The sequence below is a fragment of the Marmota marmota genome, unplaced genomic scaffold (genome assembly GCF_001458135.2).
Source record: "Marmota marmota marmota unplaced genomic scaffold, marMar, whole genome shotgun sequence".
Taxonomy (NCBI): domain Eukaryota; kingdom Metazoa; phylum Chordata; class Mammalia; order Rodentia; family Sciuridae; genus Marmota; species Marmota marmota.
Genome location: NW_025999999.1, coordinates 1966787 through 1980325, shown reverse-complemented (window position 1 = coordinate 1980325; position 13539 = coordinate 1966787). Strand labels below are relative to the sequence as shown.

The window sequence follows — 13539 nt, the reverse complement described above, 5'->3', positions numbered from 1 at the left end:
GGCTCTGCCCCTCAGCAGGCCGCTGGGCCTGCTCTGTGGGTGGTCACAGTTCCCTCTACCTTGCCAGCGCAGGGGGAGGGGGCGGCTCTGCCTCTCAGCAGGCCGCTGCTCCTCTTCTGCCGGTGGGTCGCAGGCCCGCCTACCTTGCAGGAGTGATTGGAAGCTCTGTCCCGCCACGGGCCACTGGGCCTTTTCTGCCGGTGGTCACCGTTCCGCCTACCTGGCAGGCGCGGGGGGTGGGGGGCGGCTCTGCCCCTCAGCAGGCCGCTGGGCCTGCTCTGTGGATGGTCACAGTTCTGTCTCTCAGACTCCCTTTCATCCTATCACAGTCTATTTTGTTTCTCTGAAGACACTAGTTCATATTTTTGAGTGACGTAAGAGGCACTGTATTTATAGTCTTAGAACTCCAGTGCATGATCTGGTATTTCTAAAGCTTGGGTGATAACTCTTTTACCTCTGGAGCCTTCTTGACACATGCAGTCTGAAAAGGTTTCCATTCCCCACAGGGAAGTGGATATTTTACAAATTATTAATCCCCAATATTAGTAAAGGTATGGGGGAGAAAGGACATGTACTGTTATGACAATGTGTGCTAAGAGCCTTAAAAATGAGCACATCATGGTGTTCAATTACTCCATTTTTAGGATTTAGAAATGACTGGCTAAGGTGAGTAAGAGTGATTATATAAGGCAGTTCATGCCAGGGACAATGAAGTGGAAACAATGTAGGACTATCTTAATAAACCTAGATGATGTTCTCTAGGGATTGTTAAAATGAATTATTATATGTAAAATTTAACTCCACTTCTTTATAATTAAAAAATTCTCAGAGAGCACTGGAAAGATATGCCACAAATAGTGTAGCAATTTCTGAGTGGTGATGTGTGGATGGTTTTAATTTTCTTCTTTCCTTCTATCTGTACCTCTAATACTTCTTCTGTGGCCATGCACAACTCATGAAATAAAAACATTTCCACATTTAGCATTCAAAGATTCCCTACATACCAATAAGTTCTGAGGTGACTGGAAATTATTCCTATAAGAGGATCACCATGTGTTTTATCATTTAATAAGATACCTTCCCATGCATGTGCATAGTCTGCCCACCTTGGTGAGGTTGATTTACTGGGATTATTCCACAGCTTTCCCCTAAGTGAATCATGTAGAAGGCCTGATTATTTACAGATATTTCTTGGCTTGACAAAGGTGTAAAAGGCCAGAGACATTCATTATTCCTTCACCCTTTTACCTGCTTCCTCTCACCTCCCCTCATCCCTCTTCCCCACTCCACACATTCATATAAGCAGGAGAATAAGAATGCCAAGAGTTCCAAAAGTGCAGTGGGCAGTCACTCACCAAAGGCCTTTCTGACTTTGGGACTATGGCAGTGAGGCTTCAAACTCTCTTCTAATCCTTTGCTTGTATTTTCCCCACAACCATATTCCCAATAGACTATGAAATCAGTTCATTTAGAAAATTGCACAGGATGCTGTCAACATGACAGCTGTGGTGTCCTGGGTGAGGTTGGAAGAAACCTGTAAAGTATCTCCGTGGACCATAAACAACACATTTTCCTTGCTCTTGCAGATCCGGGGCACCAACGCCGGGTGGACATTGGGCTACATGCTGAACATGACCAACATGATCCCAGCTGAGCAGCCATTCACCGCACCTCTCTCCCACTCAGCTTATGTGTTCCTTATGTTCTTCTTCTCCCTGTTGTTGGCCATAGAGATCACTGCAGCCTTGTTTATCCTTAACAAGCCTGCACATTTCTGGGAAGAAATGGTATAGCAGGAGCACCTGAAATCTTCTGCCTGGACTCAGAACAAACCTGCCCAGGGAGCGCCTCCCTCCATCCAGCAGTGTGTGGTGTCCAGCAGCCTCCTCCTGAGCCTGCCAGGGTGTCTTGACTAGCACAAAGCTTCCTTGGCTTCTGCTGAGGCATTTCCTTGGGAGATAATTCACCACCCTCTGCCTCAAGAACTTCCTGACAGACGCTGTCTTTTATGAGTCTTTCCCACCTACCCTAGTCCTCCTTTGTATTGTGTGCTTGTGCAGGTCTTTGAGACCTGCCACTTTTCATGATTTTTGCTTTATAAAAGAACAATATTGACTCATGTCTGGAAGAACTGAGAGTCCTGAGTCCTATGCTGGGAAATGGAGTGGCTAAAAGAAGAATCCCAGAAACTGGTTCAGTCTTACTCTTTGAGGATCCCTCTCTACCCCCTGCTTCCCATTTATTAAGAAAGCCATACAATGCCTTTGGGGAGTGCAGACCCTATGTCCTTCTCAGCCTTGCCCCTTAGGGCAGGAGAATTTTCTAGAGTAGGCAAACGTGTGCTAAGGCCAAAGAGTTTTGCAAAGGGATCTGTGTGTCCATGCAGTTAATAAAATTCTTAATCCTCTTGACATAGGGGTGTGAATTTGTCACATATTCCTAGGTGATGTTCAATGCTACCAAGTGGAATGCTCACACAGGAGATTTTTAAAAAGCAGATACATGTATAGGCATTCAGATTTCAAGACAAACTATGAAATAGGTGTATACATGCTGGGAAGAAAAATACAGTTACAAGTCAGGATTGGGAAAGTGCACCCTCCAATGCATCTTTGGAGTTTTGAGCTCATTATATTAAAATACATATAACATAAAATTCACCATCTGAACACTCAATTCAGTGCAGTTCAGTGGCAATCAGTACATTTGCAATGTTGTGCAAACATCAGCTCTATTAGTTCACTAACATTTCATCACCAAGAAGTTGCAGAGACAAGACCATCCCTGAATAGAATAAAACCACAAACTCCTCAGCTAACAGCTGTATGTGCTAATCAACTTCACTTCAAAGAGGACCAGTGGAGTTTTAAAGGAAGGCCAAATTTTATTGTCCAGAGGTATCATTTAGAGATAGGGTGGTATCAGAATGGAGTGGTATGCTTTTGCCCTATCAAAGTAATTACATACCAAAATGGACCAGGAACCCAGTCTGAAAGTACTGTTACCATTTCTGTCACCCAAACTTGGGCTTCCTTTACTTATTCCATGGAATATTTCGTGAAAGAACTAGCTATGGGCCTTATCATGGAGCCATGAAGAGAACCTGTGCTTCCTTCCTTTAAGGATTGCTGCAAGGCTGAGGCAGGAGAATTGTGAATTCAACAGTTACCTGTTGAGTGGGACTGAGTGGTGATGTCTTATTCTCACTACTACCAGGCTCACTGTCCATGTCTGGATCTGGGGACTGACTGTTGAGCTGATGAGGGAAGGAAGGATCTCCCAGAAACAAGAAGCCAAATGTTCCTAAATCTGTTGAATAACCAAGCCATTTTTACAACAGGTGAATATAAATTTAATAAAGCTGTGGGAAGGAACCTTTCTTTTCTATTACAATCAAACTTACTGGACCTTGATTAGGAATGAGGAATACTACTGGAACACATTTAAACTCTTTCCCATGGCAGAACAAACACCTTTATGGAGATAATCTGATAATCAATAGGCATGATCTAATCTCAGTTCTCTTCAAGGAAAGGTTTGTTTATTTTTTGTTGTTGTTATTGTTGTTTTTAGTTAGATCCAAGATTTGCTTTGGGCCATTCTGGGTAGTTAACCAAATGGATCCCCATCAACTAATTTTAATATTGGATTGGCTACTGGTTATAATTGATTTCTGTTTATCTCTGGACTTTCACCCAGGACTCAAAACTTGGTTCTACCAAATCTTCTTCTTTATAAGATGGGTATTTTTTGTGAACTCACAGTGGAAGGAAATAACCATAAATGGTTTCCTCTGTAGAAAAAATGAAGGTACCTAATTAGAGTGTGTGTATGTGTGTGTGTGTGTGTGTGTGTGTGTGTGTATGTTTCACCATAGTTAGGGGGAGAGTAATGTTCCAACTCATTCTATTCTTCACTTAGTAATAAATATGCTCAACATATATGTAGCCAGTGATTCGTGATTACCAAATTGGTCAGTGTATGACTAACAGTACACTTAAAGAGAAAAAGACAGGTAATGCCGGGTGTGGTGGCCCATTCCCATAATCTCAGCATCTCAGGAGGCTGAGGCAGGAGGATTGTGAATTCAAGACCAGCCTCAGCAACTTAGCAAGGCCTTAAACAACTTAGCAAGACCTGTTCTTTAAATAAAATATAAAAAGGGGCTGGGAATATGGCTCAGTGGTTAAGCACCCCTGGATTCAATCCCTGATACCAAATAAACAAATAAATAGATTAATTAAAAGGCAAGTAATAAAGCCTCATCTTTCCCTGTGTATTGCAGTGGTTATGCAGTGGTGGTTATGCAGCTCTACATGCTGTACCATCCTTACTATTATATTTATTATATGCAAAGATTAATATTATTATTAAATGAGATTTTAAGATCCTAGCTGAGAATTTTACTTTATTCCTGAGGTTTCTCTGATATCCTATGAACACACATATGCCTGTTATGCCTCTAGCATGCCTGAGGAATGACCTTGGGAACATTTCACCTGGATTTAAAGATAATACAAGATAATTAAAAAATGCTTGCATTGCTCAAAATGCAATATGAATATCAAAATAAATGTCAGTCTTTTAATAGCTCACAGAACAGATTTCTACATTATAGTAAAAGTATTATTAAACTGTATTACCATTTATTCTAAACTTAAAAGATGAGCGGAATTTCACTCAAATTGGTCTGGTTCCTCTGATTCAAATTTCAATATCTTGTTAGAGCATGAGAGTTTCTCGTAATTAGCTGCACTCAGTAACCATATGATTCTTTCAGTTGGTATTAGTTTTGATTTTTTTTTATCACAACCTCAAAGTTTTCATGTTTGCAGGTCTGCAAGTCAGCTGAGAATCTCTACTCCCACTGGTGAGTCTGGATCAGGCCCATTACCTTATTTCTTATTTTCCCTGCCCAGTGGCTTCTTGGAACACATTCCCATGATGAATATAGAGGCTCATGAGAGTGACAGGGAAAGAGGATGTCTCTTATGGCTTCAGCCAGGTCATATCCCTTCTCAATTCCACCTACATCCCATTGACAAAACCAAGCCATTTGACCAAGCTCATTCTCAGCAAGTCAGAGAAATGCTTGGAGAAATGGCAAAGTCGGACAGCAAAGTACTGGACAATTAATTCTAAAACAGGAAAGGAGTGAAGCATTGGATGCAATGATTCAACATGCCAGTGTCTCATTTATTGAAATGTAAAGTTTGTTTCCTGTAAATTAGAAACTACTTAACTTGTGTACAAATAGACTCCTAGAAAAATCACTACTTTCCAGGGTGTATCAGTCTTCAACTTCTTTACAGAAAGAAGCCTTCATCAAGATGATCTGGCAACTCCCAAATTAGACTTATCTTCTCAACTGGTAGATTGCCTGAGAGATTATGTCTCTATTTTCTTACTTTGTATGTTTAGGACAATGTATGGCTAATTATCCAACTTTTATTTGCACTTGAGACTAATATAACTGAATACAACAGTTGATCACAGGCAGAATTGGTGTCATTCAGGACTATTTATTGGATGAAGACATTTGCCATGGCTTTTGAATTTTTCTAAGTAGATAAATTAATTTCAAATGTAAATTGACACAATGATGGCATCACCCTTATCAGCACTGGAATTGACTTGTGGCTTGTATATCCCTTTTGTATGCTGAATAGCAAAACTCATCAGAGACCATGGATGTGGCAATGACAAGTGAGATATATTCATCTAATAAACTTCACCTCTTCTAGTGAAGTTCTATGAAGGGAGGGGAGGGAGGGGAGTCTTGGGAGCTAAGTAGGGAATGGGATATATTTGGGATGCTGTAAATTGAACTTGACCTTTATTCCTAACTCTGATCCTCCCCCTATATTTTACCATGATCAGTGCCATCACTGCCTCACCTAACCAAGATCAGAATCAACTTCATCAATAGGAGGTACCCATTCTGCCTTTATAACATTTTCCCTTTTGATCCTCCTTTCCAGTCTCACTGGTATTGTCCCATAAAACACCTGCACTGATAGATTTCTCTTGCCTCCCATCTATTGCAGCTAGGTTAATCACTGTGAAAAGTAGGTTCAACCCCATTGTTCCCCAACTGCAATCATTTATGACTTTCTAATGCCTACAAAATATAGCCAAGCTCACCAGCATATGTTCCAGGCTTTCAACAAGCCATGGCTGTCAGCTCTCTCAGGCTCACACCCCATTTCACTCTTCTGATTTTCCTTATTCTCCAGCCAGTTGGACTGATCTTCCCTAATGCTGTCATTTTAACTCAGATGACAGCTTGTCCCGCTACACCTTCAAAGTTCAGCTCTAACTCCACTCCTTCATGAAGCCTTCTCCAAATCTCCAAGTCACAATGCTTCCTTGTGCTACCACAACACTGTACTTGAGCCTCTGTTACAAAACTCAGGCCATTCTGTCCAGTGTCTGGATTATGTTCCTTGGAGCAAAATACGTGACCTATTTGTTTTGGAAAAGTAAGGGTTAGAACCTATGATAAAAGCCATAGCAAACCTCCCTCTCCGCTACCAGGTCAACTACAAACCCAGTGTTCCTGGTAGGTGCTCAATATTACTCTTTCTGCTTCATTGCCTTTATGTTATCTCTTAACATGACCATCTTCCCCTCCAGCTCTTAAGAACCAACTCAACTTTGAATTCCAGGGTGAAGTCGTCTTTGATTATTCTAGCAATATGGAAGTTTTCCAGCTTGGAATATGTAGCGCTTGATTGTACATATTATTAAGACAGAATTTTAGGAATAAGAATGAACCTTAAAAGACCATGCTAACCTAAATTTAATGTGATGCAAATCACCCGGGGATCTTGTTGAAATAAAAATTATTTAGTATCAATTGATTAATAAATGATTGAGTCTAGCGTGAGGTTCAAGGTTCTACATTTCAAACAATGCTCATACTGTCACCCAGGGACCGCACTTTGGGTATCAAAGATATAGACCACATTAATCATTCCAGGGAGTTTCTTTTACTGGCTCTCAGACATGTGGTCATCTGCACCTGACAACTGTTCTTCATGAGCAGCTCTTTTCACAATGGGCCAAGGGCTACTTACAAAGCTCATCTCTCCTCCCCAAATATCCAAGTGTTTGTCAGTTTTCTGTGCCTCAGGAGATTCCTCCCTGCTTTGCCCTGTGTCCTTGGGAACCCACTGTCTTAGTCTTAGTGACAACCTGCTTATCCTCAAGGCATTTCTTCCAGCTCTTCGCGCTGATCCCTATAGTGTCCTACACCCTGCTCCCCACCACCCATCCTTGGAGGCCCAGGAGAAAGAGTTGGTAGGGGATATATCATGCCAGCCCACATGCAACCTTTAAAATCTGTTTAAAAGTTTAGCTGTTTTCTTCTTATTCCTGTCTGTGGTACATTTTTCCTTCTTGGTCACTACTAGGGATGAAAGAGCTAGTCACTGTCAGGAATTTAGTTTAGCTAGGTCTTAACAAACTACGGTTTTGTACCTTAGTCAGCTGGTTAGAACCTATATATACACAATGATTATTTGTAAAATAAGTAAAGAAATCATAAATTATTTTCAAACTTCTGAAAATTTAAAAAATTTTAATGGACAAATACTGTATATACTTATGGGATATAATGTGATGTTCTGATTGGCTTGTACACTGAAGAAAAATTCAAGTTAATTGACATATCTATCACCTTAAATTTTTATGATGAGGACATTGAAAATCTATTCTTTTAGCAGGAAGTTGATATTTACACAGTTTGCAATGAGAAATGTGATTCACTATCTATATAAATAAAGATGGAGCCTCAATAAATCAAGTAGATTTTCAGTTTTGGAAAGGCAACAGTGTTTTGTATTTCACATGGTCAGCTTCCTTAGGTATACTATACTCTTTTCACTTTTGAAAGAAACACACAACATGGATGGATACTTTTATAATTGTACAACTTTTGTTTGAAAATTATCTACTCGGTGCTGGTTCTGTTTTTTTTTTTAAATAGTAAAACTATAAAGCTCTTTTCTTTAGCCCTGCAATATACCAGAATACCATAATTATCACGAAATGCTTAAAAATAGGACCTTTTGTGCTGTTCCATATCCATTGGATATTTTAGCTCTATAATAGCCAACATGAAATTCATGTGAAGAACATGGTTTGCATCTGCTCTGGGCCCTGCAGCTAAATCCATCTGAAGAGTATATTCATTGACTTTCTTCTGGACAAGCCACTCTGTTAATATAATGAAAACAAGTTATTTTTAATTTTTTGTCAGAACTTTAAAATATTAACCAAAAGAGAATATTGTCCATATCCATGCACCCACTGTGGAGCTTCATGAATTATCATCATCTTGCCAGTCCTGTAGAAATCAGTGCTATACATCATCTCAAATGGAACAAGATCACAATTTCAGATGAGACACAGAGCAGTGTGTTGTGTAACCAAGGAGAATTATTAAGCAAAAGGTGAAGGTACACTCCCAATACAGGAGGGCGTGTCATCCTGATCAAGAGCATCCCTCTACCCTGGTTTTGGGTTCATGCTGTCTTTATGACCAATATTGTCTGAATTTTGTTCTTCCCCTTTCCCTACCTCACATGATTAACAAACATGATTGACAAGCAGTGTCATATAACTCTAAGTGAAAGGCACATGCACTGTCCCAGCATACTCCTAAAAGCCCACAAAGAGGGTGGACGCAAAACTGCAATGCATGGCAGTGTGCTAAACATTACCTTAGGGCATATTTTAGCTTAGTGTGCATGCACCTGGGGACCGGTTGGGACCAGTTTGACCCAGTGTGCTACTTCCAGAAAAAAAAACACAGTTCTGACTGGAATTGTAGAGAAAATAGCCAAATCAGCTACAATTGACTATTTCTTTGTATGACTACCTGTACAAATCTGTTTTTTTCTAAATCTGATTTTTCAAGTAATCTGTATTTTTATGTGATATCTTCCCTATAATTGAGGCAACTTAAAAATAATGGACTCAATCAAAACACTTTTGTATGTGATATTTGGCCACTTGTTTGAGACATCTTCTGGGCTGATAATTTCCCTCCCCAACACCAAATGCTCTTTAATCCCCACCCCCAACTCCAAACTCTAGTACTATTATCTCAAGCCCTAAACTACCTCAATTTAGTTATTTGGATGTTTATTTTTTAACACTTAGGTATAGTTATAATAATACATCGATCTATCTATGCTATTATATTTTTAAAATATGTACCACTGTATAATCCCAGGAGTTTGGTGTTATTAAAGAACACTGAGTGTGTTCTTTAATATTTGTGTGTTCTATAATATTTGTAAGATGTGCATATATTTGCTTTGGTCCATAACATTATTTAAGGAAACGGTTCTTGAGTTTTTTTTTTTTTTTTAAATTCCTTCTGTATCATTGTTCCTATGTTACTGTATCAGGTTAGGCCTAAGAACAAAGATGGGAGAACTATCAAGGATTTATTCAGAATGACAATTTGGCCAAACGTGGAGCTTCAATTTATTTAACGCTAAGTGGTTATTTCAGATTATTAAGTCATTGGAAATTCTGAGTTTCCACTTAAGCCACAATGTAGCTACCTAACTTAGAACATTACTTTTGCAGCAGTTTATTTCATCTTCCTTTTCCCAAATGCAAGGTTGTTTTGTTTTAAAGATCTAAGTTTCTTCACAACTGCACCGCCAAGCATTACGCTCCACACGGAAAGCTGTCAATTAACATTTGTCGAGTGTTTGAATGAATGCAAGCATACAGACCACTTCTGTGCAGCGTTCCACGCTAGTAACTTCCCAACTTCATCTTCCCACATTTCCCAGGACAGGTTCCAAACCACATACGTTTACTTAACTAGTTATTTTCACTAGGGGCGCTGTATTGGGGAAATAAAAAAAAAAACAAATGCAAGTTGTTTCATTTATTTGGCAATGCTATTACAGAAGTGAGCATGTCCACCATGTCCCCCATCCTTAGGCCTATTTGCATTCTTGGAGGGCTCTGGTGGACGTCACGCTCAAGACACCTGAAATCTCAATTTCCCTGTTTGCTCTTCAAGACGGATAAGACCCGAAGCATCCGGGGCAGGAGGACGCCTCACCCAGCGCTGCAATAAAGCCGCACCGGCGCCCGGGTGGTCACACCAGGACTGGGGTGACCACGGTACAAGGCTCCCTCAGGGCGTGCGAACAGGACCGCAGACTTGCACGCCTGGATTCTAGCCGCAGGCGGGGAAAGCGGACGAACAGAAGTGCCTGACACCCAGGAATTACTAAAAGCAGTCACTCCCGGCGCGGTAAGGCGCCGAGGCCCACATCGCGCATGCTCCTGGGCCGCGGGGCGGGGCGCGAAAATGCGGAGGAGGTCTGTGGGCTGTTGGTGGCCTCCCTGGATCCGCAGAGGGTCGTGAGCTGCGCTTTCGCTGCTCAGGAGCGACAGGACAGACGCGCTCTTCCCCTTCAAGTGGTTATCGTGCTGCCCCCCAGGGCCCCCAAGACCCTTTCCTGACAGACACTCCGTGCTTGGGTTGCAGCCAGGCTCTGAGGGAAAACCCGCGGGGGGCCGGCTTACGGCGGCCGAAGGGATGGGGTGGCCCAACGACGTGGCGCCGCTCCAGCTTTGGGGGCCAGAGCCACTTGGGATGCTGGGACTTGTAGTCTCCAAGGGCCTGTCCCATAGACTTGCCCTCTCATTTGGGGAAGTGGTAGGGTTGAAACTTCACTGGAGGCCAGCTTCTGAGTTGCATCAAATGCCCGTGGGCAGGTGTTTGTGTCTGCGGGACACCTTGATAGGGTTGGTGCAACGAAAACAAGTTCATGACCCAGCCTTTGTTCTCACTTTAGAGTAAGCACAAAGATGAACCTGCAAGGTAGGATGCAGTGAACAAAAATTAGCCTACAAAGGAAGTACTTTGGAGGTCAAGGATCAGAGGGGGTGCGGGGTTGGGGGGGACCCTTTCTGGAAGTAGTAGAATTTGAGTCAGGCTTTGACACGTGGAATGCTCAGGGTGAGCGAAAGTTGCAAAAAGCAAAGGATGGAGGTGGGAGGAAATGTAAAAGTTTAATCTTATTTGGAGGTTTATGTTGGAGACCTCATTAGAGGGCGCAGGGCCTGTTGGCCTCACTTGGAGAAAGGACCTACGGATTGACTTTCTTTCCAGTGAAGACTAAATGCACAGATATACCTTGAGGTTCAAATAAAAGACAGGATCACAGACTTCCTCCAGTCCATTTTCTGGATCTCTTTGGTGTGGTTGCGCTATGAATTAATATACTTGAATCTTGTAATTAACTTGTGGGTAGCATAATTACTTAGAATTGTGTGTATGTTAGATATAAACTTTCAAAATACACCACAGTAGACATAACCTGTTTCCACATTTATTTTATTTGTATGTACCAGAAGTCCCCACACAAGGCAGGTGGGCCCAAATGGTTCTGGACCTACAGGAGCAGGTTATGATTTGGGACTTGGTCTTGAGAGCAGTGGGTAATTTAAATTTGATGCGTTTCAAGACATACATTATTTCACAGATCAGAAAATGCATCTTCAGGCCACTTATTCCTGCTTTGATTTTTGGAAAGTAAGATCAAATTAAACTTAAAGGTATTAATTTTCATGAAAGTCATGATGCATTTCCTGAAAGTCATGAGGCATTTCAAAGAATGCTGTGACATACTGCTATATCACACTTAACTAAGTGTAGAATATTTTTGTTAAACTCTATTTTTCCATACCCTTACACCAGTTAAGAGTAGCTGATTCCATATGTTTAATACATTTTTATTTTGACAACATGTAATCCATTGTCTAAATTTTTATAATAACTTTTAGTGAGACCTTAATATTTTTTTCATAGTAATCTAATTCAAGTCAAAGAAGTCTGAAAAAGCATCATTTACATTGCTAAAGGAGAGTTCAGAAAGAACTCTCATCAGAGTATGTGACAATAGTTTAACCCACTAAAGATAAAACTGTATTTTGGACTGAATTTAGTTGTGCTATGAAAGGAAAGGGTATTGGCAGATTTAGAAAGATTTCCAACAAGCTGGGAGGAAAATGAAGGGAAATGAAATTTTTGTGATCATTCTATACTCCAGATATTTTTCTGTAATTTTATTCTGCTAGCACTCCTGAACGCAAATAACATGTGACAGAAGCAATCAAGATTGTTGAAAATTGTTCTGAAAAGAAGTCTGTTGAGTCCTAGAGGACATTTCCACGTGGTAGGCCATACTTCATCATTCTGTTCCAACTAAAGCAAATGTCATAATCTTGCATGGCCCCTTTTTTGATGGGGATTGCACAGAATCTGTAGATAACTGTTTGTAATATGGTCATTTTAATAATATTAATTCTGCCTATCCAAGAGCATGAGAGATCTTTCCATCTTCTAGTGTCTTCCTCTGTTTTTTCATTATTCTGTAATTTTCATAGTGGAGGTCTTTCATCTCTTTGATTAAATTTATTCCTAGTGTTTTTTATTTGTGTGTGTTGGGGGGGGGAGTGGCTATTATGAATGGAATTGTTTTCCTGATTGTTTCTCAGCAGATTCAATATTAGTGTATAGAAAAGCTATTGATTTTTTTCATGTTGATTTGTATACTGCTTCTTTGCTGAATTTATCAGCTTTACAAGTTTTCTGGTGGAGCTTTGGGAATTAAGCATATGATCTTATCATTTGCAAAGAGCCATAACTTGACTTACTCCTTTCCTATTTGTGTCCCTTTTCCTTCTCTTGCCTAATTGCTCTGGCTGAACTTTCAAGTATTATATTGAATAGGAGAGGTAAGATTGGACATCTGTCTTGTTTCTGATTTTAGAGGAAAAGCTTTCAGTTTTTCCCTATTCAGTATGATATTGGCTTTGGGTTTGTCATAGATAGTCTTCATGATATTGTGGTAAGTTCCTTCAATCCCTACTTTCTTCAGGGTTGACTGTCCAAAATCATGAATGAGTAATGAATTTGATCAAAAGTTTTATCTGTATCTATTGAAATGATCATGTGATTTTTTTGTCCTTGGTACTATTTATGTGATATATTATGTTTATTGACTGACAGATTTTGAACCATATCTGCATCCTTGTCATGAAGCCACCTTAATCATGGTATATAATCTATATAATCTTTGTATTGTGTATTGAATCTGATTTACTAATATTAAAGATTTTTGCATCTATATTCATCAGGAATATTGGTCTGTAGTTTTCTTTACTTGTGGGGCCCTGCCTGGGATTGGTGTCTGGGTGATTACTGACTTCATAGATTGAGTTTGGGAGTATTCCCTCCTCTTCTATTTCATGGAATAATTTGAGGGACATTCACATTAATTCTTCTTTAAATGTCTGGTAGAGTCCAGCAATGACTCCATCTGGTCCTATACTCCTAAAGCTCAGGAAATAATAACAAGAATTAATAAATGGGATAGCATCAAATTAAAAAGCTTCTGTGCAGTAAAGCAAACAATTAAGAGCATGATAAGGGAGCCTATAGAATTGGAGAAAATCTTTGCCAGCTACTCCTCCAAAAGAGGATTAATATTTTAT

At 40.3% G+C, this 13539-nt stretch overlaps 1 protein-coding gene across 1 annotated transcript in view; it reads left to right on the top strand.

Annotated features, from left to right (window-relative positions):
• The window catches only part of LOC107149751 (ectonucleoside triphosphate diphosphohydrolase 1-like), a 26817-nt gene extending 24406 nt beyond the window's left edge, over window positions 1–2411 (top strand). Inside the window, exon 7 of the mRNA XM_015494564.2 lies at window positions 1587–2411. Coding sequence (XP_015350050.1) covers window positions 1587–1793 — 207 coding nt within the window. The 3' untranslated portion in view covers window positions 1794–2411. The remainder of the gene's footprint in view (window positions 1–1586) is intronic.
• Window positions 2412–13539: the final 11128 nt, after the last annotated feature.